Source organism: Trachemys scripta, chromosome 7 (genome assembly GCF_013100865.1).
Source record: "Trachemys scripta elegans isolate TJP31775 chromosome 7, CAS_Tse_1.0, whole genome shotgun sequence".
Lineage (NCBI taxonomy): Eukaryota > Metazoa > Chordata > Testudines > Emydidae > Trachemys > Trachemys scripta.
In genome coordinates this window covers 113,628,820-113,649,650 of record NC_048304.1, presented here as the reverse complement: position 1 = coordinate 113,649,650, position 20,831 = coordinate 113,628,820, and the positions used below count along the sequence as shown (strand labels likewise).

General features: G+C 44.8%; 1 protein-coding gene across 1 annotated transcript in view; it reads left to right on the top strand.

Annotated features, from left to right (window-relative positions):
* Positions 1 to 20,831, top strand: part of ATRNL1 (attractin like 1) — a 1,006,335-nt gene that overhangs the window by 609,610 nt on the left and 375,894 nt on the right. Inside the window, exon 25 of the mRNA XM_034775239.1 lies at positions 1,104 to 1,165. Coding sequence (XP_034631130.1) covers positions 1,104 to 1,165 — 62 coding nt within the window. The remainder of the gene's footprint in view (positions 1 to 1,103; positions 1,166 to 20,831) is intronic.

Sequence of the window (20,831 nt, the reverse complement as noted above, 5' to 3'; positions counted from 1 at the left end):
TGTATCATATCAAAAGTGCATATATTGGCTCTTAAGGAAAATTTAAGTTCTTTGGACTTATGGGTAGTGAGAACCAGACCATTATTGCAGAAAAATAGTAGAAACAAGAATGACTTGGATAGAGATGGAGCATTGTCAGAGAAACACCTTTTGCAATTCATTATAGAAAATTCTACAGTAACAGTAATAAAGAATAGACTATGTCCTCAATTCAGTAATTACATACTACAAAACACTGAACAAGAGATGGATCATGGAATATTGGCAACTATAACTCTAAAACATTAGACACAGCTCTTAACATTATTTAAAAATAAATTATAGGATGTATGATGTGCAATTATTTAAAAAAACTTGTTAGACGAAATTTATTCTAGCATTGTGAATAGATCTAATAGAAGGGCTTGATTTGAAATATTGCACAAAGTTCTGATCATCTTATTTTAAAAAGTAAGCTCACCTAAAACACTGTTTGTTAATATGTGTTTGTTTTGGAATAATCTGTTTTTATTATGCACCAAATTTACCTGTTTTTTAAATTAACATTATTTTAAAAAATATGTTGTAGTGTGCTTTATCTTGGAAAAAAAACTTTAAAAATGTCTTGGTTTAATGGCAGAGAATGTTTTTGAGTGTCGCTTTTAAAATCTGTTCTCAATATCCTAACTAAAATGGAAATGAAAATAATTAAAATATTGCTGAGTTAAATATAACAAAACCAATCTGTATGTTTTTTTTTCTGGAATTGTCTTCAAATCTATTTGTCTATTAACTGTCTATTAATCTTCAAAAATTTGTTCCTGGTATTATACATGTCACATTATATTCTTATGTGTATATTTCCATTAATTTTAATATGAGATGATGACTGCATTCCATTGTTTTGCACTTGACATAAAGAGATCCATTTTAAGCACCTGTTTTGGAAGTTATTTACCCAGCTCTCTTTATGGTAAGTGGATGTTGTGCAGGTATGCAGACCATGCCGAAATTAGACTTTAAACTGATCATCTGTGGAGTCAAAAAATCACCCATTTCTAGAACATTCTAAGGGATTGTTGACTGTGAAAATGTTGTGGTAATTATTTTATTTTTATTTGCAGGTTGCCTTTTCACAGCACAACACCATCATGGATCTTGTGCAGTTCTTTGTCACCTTCTTCAGGTAAATTGCTTCTTCTAATGTCTAATTGAATCCATACTAATTTATGTTCCACCAAAGCATTAGATTTGCCAGTTCTTAATTCTTAAGAAATCCCTACTTGGAAACCTTTAATTTATGTGTGCCAACCCTGATTTACTACTGCTGAGGTTCCTGACCTCTGTACTTTGGGTAAATACAGTTATTGTCCTCTTGGCTATAATAATGATAGTCTTTGCATTCTTTATGCAAAGATTAGCCAAAATATTTTTCCAACTGTATACCTTTAATGTTAGTATGTAATAGAAATCATAGGCCAGTTATGCTGATTTATATAAATGCAGGTAGACCTGCATGTGATGATTTTGAAATAAGTATTTTGGATAGAATTATTACTATAAACTCATATTACGAAAACTGTTGAAGAAAACTGTTTTTAAACAAAATCAAGAGAGTCTTCACTTTTCCTTTCTTGAATATGTTGTTAAAAGACAAGTGGGCTGTGAGATTTGGCTGTGGAAGGAATACAGCATTGGTCCCTATCTGAAAATGTAGGACTATTCTCTGATCCAAAACAGGATTAAATTGAAACACTTTTTAAAAAATCAACTGTTTTATAAGAATGTGTAACTTTTAACGTGTATGAATTACCTACACTACTTTGGAGTATCACTGTTCAGTTATTTCCCAATAACCATTCAGTATGCAAATTTGTGTACAATGGCAGACAGCCATTATTCACCAGAGTGCAAGATTTACATAATTGCTATATGTTTATTTCCCAATAACTGTGCAATGTATATGCAAATCTCTCTAATCCAGTTAGCTACTTCAATCTAATCTGCTCTGATTGGTTCTTATACTCAAAGGGTAATATCCTCATCTTTTGTAAATGAGTGCAGCTCTGGTGATGTCGCTGATTTGGCCTAAAAATTGTTTAATTTTCTTTGCCAGCTCTTAAGTAATTTGTGGACTGCTTGCCTCTGTGTCCCCCTCTGGGATACAACTCACCCAGAAGTGGGCAAGCCATGAGATCTCTACTCCCCAGACTAACACATTAATCTTGTACCTATTGTCTGATGCAAAGGGTATCCCCATCTTTCCTCCTTCACCACAAACAGGGCAATATCTAGAGAAATTGTGCCTGCCTAAGGTACAGTTTCCCTAGTGATTCTCCTATGGTAGTGAAGCTGTGCACAGACACCGGCACAGAGGTGTTTCACTAATGTTAGCAATCTTCCTATAGAAATCTGAAAACATGGTAGCTTGTAGAAAGAAAACAAGAAATTCTATATACAATTAATTACAGTAATCCAACTAAGACATGATGAAGGCTCATATGAGTGACCTGGCATGCCACGGACACACTCCAGCTGCAGGTGTATTGTGATTCTTACATATGAGGTTTGTAATGGTAATAGAGTGGTGATCAAAACATATTTTGGGATCAAAAACAACATCAAATTTATAAACCTTTTTGTAAGATTCTATGATATTCTTCAACAAAGGAATTTAAAATGTTAAAGCATTATTTGAAAACATTTGTTTCTTCTAGAATTTAAGATTTTGAAATTTTTAGATTTCCAAGGCTGCCTATCACTTGAAAACTAATCCAACCAAAATTACATTTTGAGATTACACAAGAGGGAAAGTATAAATTTAGTTATATAGTATAGTGATATCTAAAATGACGATTCTTAATGATGTCACCTAGGTGGAAGTTAGCTTAAATTAATTTTATATTGTTGTTTTTCTTTCTTTTTTTAAACACATGATCCCATAGTCAGCTGTCAAACAGTGATAGTGAGGCTGTTATTTATCAACATACATGCACAAATTACTTGGCTGCATCGAGATGAAAAGCAATATATAAATGCTATAGATTCATAGTTTTGAAAAGAGTGATTATAAGTTTTGAGAAGGCTGACATCTCCCTGAAATTTTTCATAAAAGTAGCTAGTTTGGAGCTGTGATGCATGTTAGCAACTGGCCAGATTACAATCATAGCATCATAGGGTTAGAAGGAACCACAAGGGTCATCTAGTCTAACCCCCTGCCAAGATGCAGGATTTGTTGTCTTAACCATCCAAAACAGATGGCTATCCAACCTGTTTTTGAAAACCTCCCATGAAGGAGCTTTTATGACTTCCCTAGGCAGTTTGTTCCAGTATTGTACTGTTTGTACAATTAGGAATTTTTTTCTGAGATTTAAACTAAAACTGTTATACTGTAGTTTGAACCCATTGCCTCTTGTCCTGCCCTGTGTGGCAACATACAGAAATCCAACAAATTGCCATCTGTGGCAATTTTTCTCCGTTTTTTTATGGCAGCCTTTTAAGTATTTGAAGACCCATTGCCTCTTGTCCTGCCCTCTGTAGCAAGAGAGGATCTGCATTGACTTGGGGGGAAACCATAGTTGGCAGCATCATGATTTACTCAACTGCTTTATTCAGGGACAGTATAGCTGACAGCAATCTGAGGAGGGGGCTAGAAAAGGTGTCCTAAAAATTGCTCATCTTGAACAGCTGTGGCCAGTGTACTATAACTGGAAGGTGTTCCATCACATGGTTGAAACTTACACATGCCTTGAAAAGTCTCCTATTGTCTCAGAGTTATAACATGGAAGGTCCGTACACTCCTTGATCGTCCAGATCAAACTGACTGTCCTGCTAGGCAGATCGTTCTGATTGCTCAAGAGCTTGAAAGATATCGCATCAACATTGTGGTGCTGAGTGAGAAGTAATTTGCTGAAGAAGATCAACTGACTGAGAAGAGTTCAGGGTACACATTCTTCTGGAAGGGACACCTACAAAACAAGCCACATAACATGGGAGATGGCTTTGCAATTAGAAAAAATCTTGTCTCTTGTTTGGAGAGCCTACCCATTGGTATAAATGACAGATTGATGAAGCTTCAGCTGCTCTGAGAGGTGGATGTTATGCTTCGGTAATCAGTCCTACACGCAAACAATCACTAACTCTGATGAGGGGAAGGAGCAAATTTACTCCACACTAAATAATCTGATCTGATTGACTCCCTGCTCATGTTGGCGATGATGATTCTACATGGTGCAGCATACTTGGCAAACATAGCATTGACAGAATGAATAGTAATGGCTTATTTTTGCTGGTGACATGTTGGGCACCAATTATTTATCACAAACACTGTCTTCCATTTCCATGACAAATACAAAATAATTTGGATGCATCCTTGGTCATGTCATTGGCATCTGAGTGACTATGTGTTGGTCCGATAGCGGGACCTATGGGATGTGCACATAACCTGGGTATTACACTGAGCTGCTTGCTAAACTGACCATTGTCTTGTTCAGTCAAAGTTCTCCCTTTCTATTTGGCCGAAAAGGCATAAAAACCAGTCATCTAAGCATCTAAATGTTTCCCGGATGAAAGATCCATCCACCACCGAACAATTCTCAACACAGCTAACTATCATTTTGAAAACTTCCAACAATCAATGATGATGTATCTGCTTAATGGGTGTAATCCTGTGTGATACAATCTCTAATAAAATTGTCAGTTGTGTTTGATATACGAAATGCCATCATGCAGCTTGGCTCAATGATAATGGTTCTGAAATATCAAATCTTCTTCATGCCAAACAGGCAAGGTCATAATGTGCTCTTACCTGACCTGTCCTCTGAGTTGAAAAAGGCCAGATATAGAATAGCTTGCAGCAAACTTCAACACAGATTCTGCCAAAAGCAAAATATGTGGTTTGAACACCAAGTGGCTGGATAGCAGTTCCTTGCAGAATAACATGATCCCAAAAGCTTTTATGATATGGTCAAAACTGTGTATAGCCCTACCCCATCTGCCGTTACCGCTAACAAGTGCTGATGATGAATTTCTCATCACAGATCACACTATCATCCACCAAGGGTGGTGTGAACACTTTACTGAATTACTTAATCATCTGTCTACTGTCCCTGATGAGTCACTGGATAATGTCTGTAAACTACCTACATCTAATGCACTTGCTGATCCGCCCTCATGAGCCGAGGTGCTAGAGGCTGTTTAAGCAAGGAGAAATAACAAATATCCTGGTCCTGATGCACTCCAGCTGAAGTTTTCAAACATGGAGGAAATCCTCTCATTGACAAGCTTTTTGAATTCTTATCAAATCTGGCTTCAAGAAATCATACTGCAACAACTAAAAGATCCTAACCTTGTCACTATCTACAAGTGCAAAGGCTTAAACCAGGGGTCGGCAACGTTCGGCACGCGGCTCGCCAGGGTAAGCACCCTGGCGGGCCGGGCCAGTTTTATTTACCTGCTGACGCGGCAGTTCGGCCGATCGCGGCCCCCACTGGCCGCGGTTCACCGTCCCAGGCCAATGGGGGCGGCGAGAAGCGGCGCGGGCGAGCGATGTGCTGGCCGCGGCTTCCCAAACCTGCTGCGTCAGCAGGTAAATTAAACTGGCTCGTCCCGTCAGGGTGCTTACCCTGGCGAGCCGCGTGCCAAACGTTGCCGACCCCTGGCTTAAACAGTGACTATGGTATCTACTGCAGCATCTCCTTGCTCTCCGTGCCCAGTAACATTCCTGCATGGATTCTCTTGAACCAGCTCCTGGTTGACAAAGTTTGGTCTGAGTCACAGTGTAGCTTTTATGTTCAGTGGAGTACTGTGGCATGTCTGACAATCAAAATAAAAATGTCACGAACAACATCAACCTTCGTACATCATGTTTCTCAGTCTAAACAAGGTTTTTGACACGGTCAACCACACGGCTGTCTGGAAATTGCTTACTAAATTTGAATGCCCAGACAAATTTATTAATATTGTTCGGCAATTCCACACAGGCATGGATGGAAAAGTTAGTGTTGATGGTGATCTAATCCATTTCCAGTCACAAATGTGGTGAAGTAAGGATGTCTTTTCTCCTAGACATTTTGTTTATACTTTGCTGTGATGCTAGAGGAAACCCTTCATGGCTCTTCAGATGGTGACTTTATACACTTTTGAACTGACAGGTTCTTTAATCTTTCTTGTCTACTTGCAAATACCAAGATGAGCAAAGCTTTGATCCAGGAACTGTTCTACTCCGATTATTGCACCATGGTGGCACATTCTGAAGCAGCATTACAAGATCGTACAAACCACCTTGCTGTGGTGGCTCATAACTTTGGCCTTACCATTGGCCAAACAAAAGCTGTACCAGCCATCTTTTCAACAGCTTTACCAAGAACCATCAATAATCTTGGAAGGTATCATGCTCCAAACCATCAAACAGTTTGTTTATCTCAGCAGTATGTTAAATAATGAAGTGACAGTCGATCACAAAATGGATGCACAAATTAAGAAAGTCAGCACCACATATTGTTGCCTTTATCACTGAATTTGGAAGGAACGTGGAATCTGTCCATAGACACAAATTAAAGTATATAATGCTGTTGTCCTCGTGACGTTTCTCTGTGCATGTTTGTGACATACCAGGTACAATCCAGACTAATGAGCAGCTGCGTCACCCCTGCCTTACAACCTTGGGTTCCTTACAATGCTTTGCTGAAGTAGCTCCCACCTGGGCCACTCACAAAGAACCTTCAAGCATGTAAGCCACATCCTGAGTGTCTTGGGCAACTGCAACCTGCCAGCCACGCTTGGCTTACACGCGGGCTCTCATTAGTCTGTGGCCAGTGAAGTAAATGTTGTTCTTCCCGAATTGGTCAATGGAGTCAAGCGAAGACCCATTAGTACTAACTGTGTTTGTCTATGTCCTCCTTGAAATCAGGGAGACTATTATTAATTATTAATAATAATAATTATTATTATTATTACTATAAGTCCCAAATTAAATCTTCATGATGTTGGTGATAACTAAGGTTACGATTCTGTCACGGTATTTTTAGTAAAAATGTTGCAGGCAATAAACAAAAATTCATGAAAGCCTGTGACCTGTCCCTGACTTTCATGAAAAATATCCGGGGGGGGGGGGGGCACAAATAGAGCACTGCCAGAGGCTTGCTGCTGCTCCAGCCCCAGAGGGGGATGACCCAATCCTGGCTGCTGCTCCAGAGGCTCCGGGGCTGGCTGTTGGCCACTGTTCCGGTGGTCTGGGGGGTGCTGCTCTGGCAGCCTTGAGGCTGACCACTAGTCAGCTATTCCAGCTGCCCCAGGACTGGCTGCTGGTCAGCTGTTCTGGCAGCCCCGCCACTACTCCTGCCGCAGGGGCTGACCACCACTGCTCCAGCCCCAAGGGTGATGACCCAACCCCAGTCGCTGCTTCAGCCCTGCGGCCGTTGCTCCAGTGGCCTGGGGCTGAGACCTGCTCCAGCCCTGCCCCAGAAGAAGTCATGGAGATTCCGGAAAGTCACAGAATCCATGACCTCCATGACAGAATCATATCCTTAGTCATAATTGAACCCTGGTGAGCATTTAGTACTTTCAAAAACATTTCTACATTGAGTAATTAGTAAATCAATACTAAAACACTTCAACTGCAAGTTACACAAATCATACTAGGTTGATAGGAAAGTGTCTTAGCACTTCAGGTACCTTTATGTGTTATAATCAAAAAGCTTACATCCTTACTTCAGCCATGTAGCTGTTCCACCTCCTGCACTTCAATATCTTGTTCTCTTACTTAAACCCTAGTTCACATTTTTTTTTCTTCCTTCAAACTCTGTGAATCCCCTTCTCTGTCAGCCTGTCTCATCTGGTGGTGTACATTGTAATGGCCTCCCTGCACCTTGGTCTCTGAGTTGTTTACCTTACGTAACTAGTTTGGAATTGATGTAGTGTTCTTCCTACCTCCTTCCAGGGTTGTTGAACCCCTTTGTCAAATTTTGTCAACCTTTGTTGAAACGTGGTATCTTTAGCCATCAGTTTAAAGACAATTTGGGGCCATTATGTTATTCGCTTGGAGTACCCCAGTACACAGTGTTAATCATTTGTTGTCAGTAAAGGTTAGCACTTTGGCATTCGGTTGTTTTTACAAAATAAAGAAGTATCACACTTGACAACATTGCTTATCATATATCTCTGTCAGATAATATCTGTAATATAACACGGCCAGAGGGCAGCAGGAGAGTGATAGATGGGAGATATGTAAGCCCCAGGATGATGAGAGCCTTATTCCCTGTAGAGGGAAGAGAGGCTGCTACAGATTAATTAGAGCACCTGAAGCCAATTAAGCCAATTAGAGCACTTGAAGCCAGTCACCTGATAAACCCCCCCTGCTTCAATCAGAGAGTTGGAGGAGTTGAAGCAGAGTGGTTTGGTGTTGGAGCAGAGAGCAGTTTGAAGGAGAGCAGTTTGGAGGGAAGCAGAGGAGAGTTTGGAAAAGAGTGGGGCCAAAAGACCAAGACCCCAGGTAAAGGGAAACCCGGCTTGTACAGAGCATAGGCACAAGGGATTGGGAGAAACCTTGCCCAAGCAGAGAGAGGGCAGAAAGCCCCCCAAGCTGAAGGGCCGTAGAGGGAAGTAGCCCAGGGGAGGGAATCGCTAGCTCAAGTGGTTTACCGCTATCCCTAGGGCCCCTGGGATGGGACCCGGAGTAGAGGGCGGGCCCGGGTCCCTCCCTCTCCACTCCCCTTCTCTGGGATACTAGTGGGATAGTTAATACCCCAGATCAGGGGTGAGAAACGGCACCCTGAATACCCCCACAAGAAGAGAAAGCGCGGGACCCATTATAGTAGTGCCAGCAATTTACCACATATCCTTGTGGATGGTAACTCAATTACACTTAATAAACAATATATTAGAAAAATGTGCTTTTCCTTTATCTGTTAATGACCTTCAGTATTAGACCTCATCTTGTTTTCATATTCCAGAGAAGCCAAGGCAGTCATGCTTCTTTGCATAGGGTCAACTCCTGTCAATAATGACTGTAAGTGTAGCTTAGTGACGACATAGCTAGAAAATGATCGATCAGAATGGATGAGCCAAAGGAAAAATCATCACGTTGCTTTACAGTGGTATGGTAGTAGCAAAGAGGATGAAGCAACTACATATGCGATGAATAGTAAATGTATATATGTAGCAAAAAATCTTGCTAGATTTTTCTTCTAACTACACACAGGAAAATTACAATCTCTAATGTATGTTCTCTGTTGCAAATAAGGCACTACTAGCCTCTGCGACACTTTCTTGGGGCACCCAGAACTATGAGTGAGCTTGTTACCCCTTTGCATTGGCAAAGAGACTTGCTGAAGCTAAATTAGGTGACAGCTTCCTGTCACCTGTGTCTGTTAACCACACCAGACAAACTTCTCAGAACTCTGCCAGCCTTTACTTTGCCTTGCAGGTAACACCTGGTGCACCCAGTCCCCAATCCCTCTTGAAGAGCATTTCTCCATGGGATCCAGTCTCTCTCACTGAACACTCACTGTTTAAGAAATCTGCTGCCTCCAAAAAGACAATATGCACAGCAGCTTACTTTCGTCAACTAGGGCCGGCTCTGGCTTTTTTGCCGCCCCAGGCAAAAAAGCCTCAGGCCGCCCCCCTCACCCCCCAGCGCAGCAGGGGAGGGCGGCCGAAGCCCCGGGGGGAGGGCAGCGAGCCCCGGTTGGGGCTCCGCTCTCCCCAGTGGCCAGAGCGCCGGGGGGAGGGCGGCGAGCCCCAGCCGGGGCTCCGCTCTCCCCGGCGGCCAGCCCCGGTTGGGGCTCCGCTCTCCCCGGCGGCCAGAGCCGGAGCACCGCACCGCCCCCCTCCAGGTGCCGCCCCAAGCACAAGCTTGGTGGGCTGGTGCCTGGAGCCGGCCCTGGCGTCAACTAAGAATTCACATTTTTGATAAAACAAAGAGAAGTTTATTAACAAAGAGAAATTCAAGTGATACTCAGTAAGCACAGGAGAAACAGATATAGTTACAAATAAAACAAAAGTATAACATGCTTCTAGGAGACTAAACGTAACTTTAGCAAACTAAACTCTTTGTCTAAGTTAAGTTACTCACCTAAAGCAAGCTCTCAGTGTCACCAGACCCTTGGGCCAGGATCCAGCTTTCATGGAGACAACAAAGTGATGTTCTTTTTGCTCCCTTAGTGATGGACACCCCCCCCAAAGGAGTTCTCATTCCTCCTTACAATCCAGAGAACCTTTGAAATGTATCCCTCTGAAGTGTACCACCTGACAAAGTTCTTCTCTTCTGCTGTTGGTTCTTCAGTGTGCTGACGCCATATTGACTTTCTCATTCTCCCATTGACTTGCTTTTCATATTGACTTAATATGCAAATGAAGTTTGCTTTGTGTTGACTTACACAGTACTTGATTTACATCAGAGACCTAGGAACACAGATAAATCAACATTCCTTTGTCTGGGAAAAAGTTGTTTATCTACCCGGCCTGTTTACATAATTTAAACATAGTTTTAGTCTATACATACGGCTTCTTGAACAACGTCCATATATACATCTCACAATGCTTATGGTGACTATAACGTTATAAGCTTTCATTTGATACCCTACACAATGTTCTTTATAGATAAGTACTATGACAGCAATATGTTAGGTGTTGTGAGTTTGGCAGGCCTGATAGGAGTTGCTGTTACATGACAGTGAATCCTTTGCCAGTGGGCATTGAGGGATTCTTAGGGCACAACCTGCTACTAGAACTGCTGTTAGAGGAATCCAAGCCTCTGTGCTCTGGATCCCCAGGTTGTTTCAAGATCCTGGAATCTGAATGGAATCCAGCCACTATCCTAATCTCAGGGTCACTAAGCACACTCTCAGGGGACAGACCTTCTATTTGGCATCCTCTTCCAAACGTTGGAATCTGCTGTCCATCCACTTAGACCCCTCTGGGCACAGCACTGACCCTTCAGACTCCCCAATACTTAAACACTCCCCTCCCAGAACTCCACCTGAAAGCTGTGAAGCTTTGGCTTACAGTTCAACACTCTCAGGGGCACACAGCAGTTGTGAAGGCTGCTACACTTTGTACAGTCTAACATCTGTATGATCTTTTATCCTTAATCATGTAAAATACAGGAGAGTACAGATCATACAAAATAATAAAACATCCTAAACTCAATGTCCCTCACTAGCTTACCTTTCCCTTGGGAGTCCTTGGGGGATCATGTTTGTTCTGTCAGGCAAAGTGGATGAGGTAATATCCTTTATTGGACCAACTTCTGTTGGTGAGAGACACAAGCTGGCAGGCAGACAGGCAGGGTCATCTGCCTCCTTGCCCTGCATCAGCCTCTCTCATCTTAATCTGGTACCAAATTACTCTCCCCTCAAATCCCCCTTGAGAGTTCCTTTATAGCAGGGATCATTTGCTTCTTTTGCTCTAGTTCTGGTAATTTTCCATTACATTCCACACCTCCCTCCCTTCAGATAAGAGGAGGAAGTGTCTTCTCTCAGGCTATGTCTACGCTACCGTGGTAAGTCGGCCTATGCTATGCAACTCCAGCTACGTGAATAAGGCAACCTACCTTAGATTGAGTTACCGCGGGGTCTACACTGTGGGAGGTCAACGGGAAAAAATCTCCTGTCGACTTACCTTACTCTTCTTGTCGGGGGTAGAGTACAGAGGTCAACTGGAGAGCCATCTGCAGTCAATTTGGCGGGTCTTTATTAGACCCGCTAAATCACCCACCGGTAGAGTGTCGATCCTGGCTGTAGTGTAGACCTGCCCTCAGTTTGAACAAATCCATTGTCCCAAAGCATTTTACTTTGAATAGACGATCATTGAGTGCTGATCACTCACCATTGTCTCTGGCATGACAGAAACATGACACAACCCTGCCAACGCATAGTGGATCCACATATGTATAGGCTTTCCAGGACACAATAATTTCATGATACTGTTTCATAAAATCATCCTCAATTCAGAAGTGGTACGGACAGAACTCCCAAATCATTCCCACACAGACAAAATTGTAAATGTCGGGAGGTATTCAAGTGAGTGTTATTTCCTTAGGATCGCTAGCATTGAAGAGCTAGAAACAATTCTGACATGAACATGTGGAAACCTGTGTCACTAAAATTGACATACCAGAGTTAATGGCAACAATGGCCAATTGACCTTAAGGTGGTGTACAACAGTCATTTCTTACCGAACAAATGTTCCAAAATGTGAAGCCTAACACAAGATCTCTCAGTATCTGCAAGTAACTTTTTAATAACTGGATGGTTCTGTAGCGTGTAACAACAATGGTGAACAATGCTCAGAAACAGTAATAGGCAAGTCGTGTTTTCAAGGTTCATCTACAGAATAAACAGGCCCACAGACAGCAAGTCCTGGCCCCAGGGCAGAACAGTCAATGGGGCGCGGACGCAGTCTGCCCAACATGTGGGTGGTGCTGCACCTGCGCTGGCAGGTGCCCAGTGAGCTGCTACCGGCTGTGCTTCTGCTGCCCAGTGACCTGCCATCTGCCCTGCTAGGTGCGCTCTTCCGGAATGGCCAGGACTTCCACATGCCCACCCGGCTGCCTTCGCCACTGCCAGTCCCATCCCGTGCACGCCTAGGAGCCCTGCCAGAGGCAACTAGTGGGAGGGACTCAAAGGGGGATATCCGCTAAGGAGGGATACGTGACATCCCCATGTGACCCCTCCTGCATGATCTCCCACGTGACTCCTCCCTGCCCTGCACCTGCACTCTCCCCGTCTCCTCCTCCCCATTCCACATTACCTGGGCAGGGGGCTGTGTCCTCCTGCTGCACCAGCCTGGCTTCCACTGTCTGTTTGGCTGCTCTTCTGACAGCCAGGCTCCGGAGCCACTCCCAGATGCTGCCCAGTGCAGCACAGCAGCTGCCTGGGAGAGCACCTGGCTGCAGCAGTAGTAGGCCGCCTCCCCAGGCTCAGCTTCTGGGGACAGGAGCCGACTCTGAGCATGCCGGGAGGGCTCTGGCTCACTCGGCCACTGTCCCTAGAGAAGCTGAGTCCCAGGGCAGCCGCTGCGCTGCACCGGGCAGCGTGGCTGGAAGAGGAGAGGCTCTGGCCCCGCCTCTTCCCTTCCAGCTCTGGTCCTGCCCCCTTCTTCTCCTCATCTGGGGCTGGCTGCTGGGTTGAGTGCCCCGAGCAGGCATCTGGGGAGGGTGGGCGACCGACCCCTCTCCCCCCCCGGCGTCGCCTCTGAGCCCTGCGGCCCACCTGGGCAATTTAACAGGGCCCGGGGCTCCCTGCAGCAGCAGCCTGGGTCCCCGGGCAAATGCCCCTTTTGCCCCCCTGTCGGCAGGCCTGAGAATAAATAACTTGGATTAAGCACAATTTAAACATGGTTGAAGCCACAACATGTTCTAACCTGATTTAGAAAATATATATTACTCCGGGTCTTTTTCTTGTCTAGCCCGCTGTTTTTTTAACCTGGTGAGCATATGGTATGACCCCGTTCGTACTGTCCAGCCAAAAAGAGGAAACATTCTGGTTTGACAACACCACTTGTTTTTAAACTATGCTTTGGAATAGTTGTTTAACATGATTGCTTGCCTTGTGAAGGTTGGGTGGTAAGACCTAGAAGCATGTGAAATGCACATTCAATTACTTTGATAAGAAACACAGCAAAATAGAATACATTTTCATAGGGGTTTCTGATGTATTAAAGATCAAAATTATAAAAAGGAACATTTTGTAAGCAAGTTATTTAAAATTGTATACATGAAAGCATAGATGTTATGGCCAGATCCAGAAGAGCATACTTAATCTACAAGCATCTTATTCAGTATATGCACTGTAGCAAAACTTGGTTGAAATACTAATTTTTTTGAAGAAATAAGCAGGATATTACAGAAGCTGCAGTGCTCTAGGCTGTGATATTCATACTACAGATTAAACCATTTACTTACATCCTTTTATATCAGGATGCTTCATTGTGTCTACTGGTTCACTGACCTTTTGTGTAAGAGAGAGCAGAAATGCAATCAGATATGTAAGGCTAATAATATATCACTAACGGACTCCTTTCTTACAGAAACTGTGGCATCTGTGTTGGGATGATTCACTGTTTTTTAGCTGATGCCTTTACGACTTTTTAATCCTCACCCAAACTTGGCAAGACTGACTTTTTTACCCTCTTAGAATCAGTTAAAGTCTCCTTAGAAAATTTCCTAAACTGTAAATATGAATTATCTCTCTATATAATTTTTATGCTGAAGAAATTCTGTCCCCAGAATAACATGAAACCTGTGTCTACGGGCCCTGGCAAATAAAAACAGTTAATGAACTTAAGGCTTAACTTTCTTCTCTGTAAATTATGAGGTGGATTTCAATGGTTGCAAATTTTATGTGAAATTATAATTGTAATGGCATAGATGCAACTGGGATTTTAAAAACAGTTTGGACATTACATAATGTTTTATCCAGTAGGTTAGGCTGGAAAAAGGAACCTAATTTTAATATACTACGTTCTTTATTATATATATAAAAAATTGTCCATGTTCAGTTTTCCTGGTTTTTTCCTTGCTTATGGTCTAGTGGAGTAAGCACAGAACTGGGAGCCAAAGAACTTGAGTTCTAATCTAGTTTCTGATGCTGGGAGGCAAATCTTTCAATCTCGCTAGGACTAATCTTTCATTCCTCGCACACCCAAAACTCTATCTGAACAAGTTTGGCGTTTGAAAGGAATGAAGTTATGGATTCTATTCCATAGTTCTTCTTTGATTGCTCATGTCAATTCCAATCAGGTGTGTGCGTGCCGCGTGTCTGGCAGCCAGAAGGTTTTTCCCCTAACAGTACCCGTTGGGTCAGTCCAGGCACCCCCTGGAGTCACGCCTCCCTGGCGCTGAATATAGAGCCCTGCCGACCTGCCGCCACTTCAGTTCCTTCTTACCATCTGTGACGGTTAGCCAGAATGATCGTTATCACTTGCATTGCAAGCATAACTTCTCTAGTAGTTTGAACTTTTGTCCGTCCCCCCTGTAAATAGTTAGGTTATAGTAGTAGTATAGTTTAGATAGGTTTTATTTGGGGGTACCTCCTTTTTTCCCCCGGTATTGGGGCATCGGTCCCTGGGGTTTAAACCCTGCGCAGCATGTGACAAGTCTATGCTAAGAAGTGACCCCCAAACTTCCTGCCTGAAGTGTTCGGGGGAAAGCCACCAGAAAGAATGTTGCAAGATCTTCAGGGGATTTTTGTCCGAGGACTCAGAAGGAGAGGGATCTGCACCTCAGGATATTTCTGATGGAGGCCGCTCTTCCTCCTCACTTGGACTCCAGTTCAGTGGAACCGATGCCGAGCACCTCGACGTTGATGTGCAGTGCGCTGGCACCGACAAGACATGAGTCAGCACCAAGGAAGGACTCTACCAGAGACCCTCAGCACCAGCAAAGTTCGTCACATCGGAGCTCCATGCATGGCAGTGGGCGGCACCGTTTGCAATCCAGTGTCCCACAAGAAGAGAAGACCTGAAAGGGGTCACTCCCCCATACCCAGACTGACTTAGAAGAAGCCTGTCACTTTGAGACCCACATCGGGCCACGGGAATTTGACTCCACTGGCTAGGGTCTCGGCGACTCCTGCTCCTGCATGGGATCAGTCAACTCCAAGCCCTCAGCAGTTCCCTATATGGGAAGGCAGTAATCTGCAACTGCCTTCCACACTGGAGGCGTTCGAAGCTGCCAAGACCTCATTGCTTTCATGGTGCCGCCTTCCCCTCCAGGGCGAGACAGGACACTGAGCTCAGTCTCAGCGACACCCATGAGACCCTCGGTGCTGTGCAGGGGCAAGCCAGCAAGGTACCTCACTGGTCACCATCTCCTCGGCACCGGTCGCTGGTACCATCCACCAGCGGGCAGATAGGGAAGCCGCATCTGTCCCCGAGTTCAAGTCTTCTTATAGCAAGTCCTCGGTGTCAGAAGCAGAGTCCTATAGGTCCAAAAGAAGCAGGCGATCCAGGACCAAAAGATGTGGACAGCAGCAGCTTCATCTGGGGTCCTGGCCTGGTCAGTGATAGGCTCCCACCTAGTGGCTGTTCTGGACCTTTGGGTATTTCACCAGGGTCAGGGCCAGAGCCAGAGGTCCTACTCTAGGTCGGCATTGGTGTCTTCAGAGTCATATGTGCCTCCGGCACCTCATCCGGAACAGCACCAACCATTCAGCACGCCGGCACCGACCACACCAGAAGACCAGGCACCACGAGATCCCCTTGGTGCGAAGGGAAGGGAACAGGACCCGCACCCAGCTAGGGCCTCGTCCTCGTCCTCACCTGCTGAGGTGGTGGCAGGAACATTGACGGTTCCTGCCCTAGAGGACAGTAGAGTGCTCCAGCAGCTGAGGAGAAGGGTGGTGCAGAACCTGGAGATCCCAGCCAAGGAGGTTGTCAAAACATCAGACCTCATGGTGGACATTCTTGCCCCCTTGATCCCTCCAGTATTGCCTTGCCACTCATTAAAACAATACAGGATACCACCAAGACCCTGCGGCAGACCCCCCGCCTCCTTACCACCAACAGCAAAGAGGAATGAACGAAAATACTTTGTTCCCTCTAAGGGGTTCGAGAACCTATACACTCATCCCCGCCAGACCTCCTTAGTGGTGGTGGCGGCTAATGAGTGGGAGCGCCAAGATTACCAGGGACTCTCCCCAAAAAACCGGGAGGCTAAAAAGTTGGACCTCTTTGGGAGGAAAATTTATTCCACTCGGGGGCTCCAGCTCCAAATTACTAATCACCAGGCTGTCCTCAGTAGGTACAGTTACAACTCCTGCGGAGCGACTGAAAAATTTATAGAACTGTTGCTACAGGACTCCAAGGAGAGTTTTCTTCCTTGGTAGAAAAGGGTAAGCTCATTGCCCGAGCTTTGCTGCAGGCAGCCTTTGATGTGGCTGATTCGGCCACCCGCACCATGGCCTCCGGAGCTCCTGGCTCCAAGTCTCAGGGCTTCCATACGAGGTCCAACAAACTATCCAGGACCTCCCCTTTGAGAGCTCAACCCTCTTTTCAGAAAAGACTGACTCACAGCTTCATAGCCTCCAGGACTCGAGGGCCACCCTCAAATCCCTTGGCTTGCACACTCCGGCCATACAACGGAGACTTTTAAGCCATAACCTCCACCTCATTTTTACCACCCTGAAAACAGGCAGGACTTTTCTCAGAGGAGGAATAGGAATAAAAGAAAGAGACCTCACCCGTTATAAGCCTAGGGCTCTGGGCAGGCGAAACAGTCAGCAGGCCAGAAGCAGAACTTTTGAAGGTGCGCCTGTGGGAAACACACCAGTCCGGACTCTGGATCCATCCCCCTTGCCTTCTTCTGCCAACTACCCTGTGTGGGCCAGAATTACATTGGATCACTGGTTACTTCATATGGTAGAAAGGGAATACTCCCTCCAGTTCTCCTCCCTCCCTTCCTTCCATCCCCTTCCCTGTCCCTCTTCAGGGACCCTTCTCATGAGCAACTCCTCCTGCAGGAGGTGCCCTTGCTCCTATCACTGTGGGCAGTGAAAGAGGTTCCTCAGGAGCTGAAGGGCAAGGGGTTCTATTCCCGGTATTTCCTAATACTGAAAGCCAAAGAGGGTCTCAGGCCTATCCTAGACCTGCGAGACCTCAACAAGTTCATGAAGAAACTGAAGTTCTGCATAATCTCTTTGGCCTCCATTATCCCTTCTTTGGATCCACTAGCATTGGGGTGGAGTGTGCAACTGGGAGACCTCAGGACAAAGGGCCTCTGTTCCCAGGCGGCGCTCTCGCTTCACATCAATGTCAGAGATCTGAGAGCGGTCTGTATGGCATGCCAGATATTCCAAGTTCAGTTGGAAGGCAAATGTGTATTGGTCATGATGGACAATACTGCAGCAATGTTTTTATAAACAGGTGCACCCTCCTCTCCCCAGTGACAGGAAGCCCTCAAGCTGTGGGACTTTTGCATAACACACTCAATACATCTGGAAACTACGTACCTGCCCGTAGTCTAAAATGAGTTGGCGGACTATCTCAGCAGGTCCTTTCGCAGCCATGAATGGTCCCTACGCCCGGATGTCGCAAATACCATCTTCCAACCGTGGGGTTTTCCCCAGATAGACTTATTCACCACATGGCACAACAGGAAGTGCCTGCAATTCTGCTCCTTCCTGAATCACAGCCCGGGCTCCATCACGGACACTTTCCACCTTCCCTGGAAGGGACACCTCCTTTATGTGTTTCCAACAATACCAATTGTTCAGAAGGTGCTAATCAAAGTTCAGAGGGAAGAAACCTTGGTGATATTGATTGCCACAGTCTGGCCCCATCAGGACTGGCACATTTCTCTCCTGGAAATGGCCATGGAAAACCCTATCACCTTACCCTTGCTCCCGGACCTAATAATTCAGGACCGCAGCTGCCTCCAACATCGCTTCACCTCACGGTGTGGAAGCTCCATGGCTAAACCCATTGGAGCTGGCTTGTTTGGGTCCAGTCAGGAAAGTCTTCTTTGGCAGTAGGAAACCCTCCACTAGGGCCACCTACCTGGACAAATGGAAAAGATTCACAATTTGATCTTCACAATATCTCCCGTCTCCAACTCTCTCATCGATACCCATGATATTGGACTACCTCCTCCATCTTAAAGAGCAAGGGCTTCCCATGTTGTTAATAGAGGTCCACTTGGCTCCCATTTCTGCCTTCCATCCACACGTGGGGGGTCCAGTCGGTCTTTGCCAACCCGATGGTGAGTCGTTTCCTAAAAGGTCTCGACAAACTATATCCTCACGTACGACAGCCGATCCCGGCCTGGGACCTTAACCTGGTCCTTTCCAGACTAATGGGGCCACCCTTTGAACCGCTTGTGACATGTTCTCTACTGTACCTCTCATATAAGGTGGCATTCCTGGTAACGATAACGTCAACCAGGAGGGTGTCTGAGCTCAGGGCTCTAACATCTGAGCCCCCTTACACTGTGTTCTATAAGGACAAGGTTCAGCTTAGATCGCATCCAGCCTTCCTTCCTAAAATTTGTCTCCCAGTTTCATATTAACCAGGATATGTTTCTCCCAGTTTTCTACCCTAAGCCACATGCAAGCAGCAGGGAGCAAAAACTTCACTAGTTGGACGTTTGCTGGGCGTTGAACGAAACCATTTCGGAAGTCCATTCAGCTGTTTGTCGCAGTAGTAGACAGAATGAAAGGGCTTCCAGTCTCCTCCCAAAGAATTTCATCATGGACCATGTCCTGTATCTGGGCATGCTATGACCTGGCGACGATACCTGTCCTCCCCCCTCACGTCCCAATTACAGCGCACTCCAACTCAGGCAATCTGCAGAGCTGTGATGTGGTCCTCAATCCTCACTTTTACCTCACTTTATACCATTACCCAGAAGGCTAGAGATGATGCAACCTTTGGCAGAGCGGTGCTACAGTCAGCAAACCTTTGAGCTGACCCTGCCTCCAAAACTTAGGCTTCGGAATCACCTAATTCAAATTGTCATGAGCAATCCCTCGAAGAAAAAACAGTTACCCAAATTTCATAACTGTTGTTCTTCAAGATGTGTTGCTCATGTCCATTCCAATACCTACCCACCTACCCCTTTGTTGAAGCAAACCAGCAAGAAGGAACTGAAGTGGTGGCGGGTTGGCAGGGACCAATATTGAGTGCCATGGAGGTGCAACTCCAGGGAGCGCCTGGACCTACCCGACGGGTACTGCTAGAGGAAAAATCTTCCGGCTGCCGTGCACGGGGCACGCACACACCTTATAGGAATGGACAGGAGCAACACATCTCAAAGAACAATAGTTACAAAAGGTATGTAACCATTTCCCCCCCACCTCCCCGTAAAACAGTGATAATACTTATGGTACTTTATTCTTTTATTTCTGATTTTAAAGCTGTTCTTTTTAAGTTGATGTGCTAATTGTGCTTTTAGCTAATTTGTGCTCATATACTGTGCAATATAGCAGTTCAAAATGTTTGTCCATAACTGTTAGCAAATAACTATTTCTAGCATGAATTCCATTTGATTGTGCTTTGTAAATTGAAGCTAATTGTTCATAAATTTGTAAGTAGGAATTTATAATCTCAAGAATTACTTTGAAACTTTTTTTAGTGTAACAAGGATCTGACACAGGAATGCTTACAAAAATAGAAACCTGAATTCCTACTTTCATCATGTAGATCACAGTTGCAAAGGTTAATATTCCTCTCCACAGGATATATCAGTATCCAGTTACTACTGTCACAGCTTTCCTATAAAAAAGAAAAGAAACAAAAAACGACCAGTTCAAAATAAAACATAATACAAACCAACAGCTAATCAGTCAATGGCTGTGAGCACACGGTCTTTACCTGTTCTCAAAACAGATCCCTCTGATGGCACTGAGTCAGCTGCTGAGGTGAATCCACCACGCAGAGACCTATCTTTGATGGCAGTATTCATGCCTGGCTAGAATAGGACATCTCGGGCTCTTGTTTTACACGTCTCGTTATCCTTCTGGATCATAGGAGTTCCAACCTCTTGCTGAGTAGTGTTGACTTTTAGAATTATTTATAGTTATATAAGAATACGTTTTAACTTCTCTGGTTAAACCCCCCCCAAAACAATAGAGATATCACCCGAGACAATAATTGTACATACATATTTTCTGTCATAATGGAAGGCACCACGGAGTCTCGTCACCACAGAGTAAACACAACACATGAGAGTCATTGGCCAGCAGTCTTCCTCCACCTTTTTTGGTCCTCACACAGCCTTGAGAAGCGCAGCATACCACAGGCTGTCTAGTCAGCCACATTGTCAAATCACACTCACCCCAGAGGCCCCCTGCCCTGGCATCAGGCATCAGCTCCTACAAATCTTGTTTCGACTGTCTTCCTCAGCTCATCATTTTCTT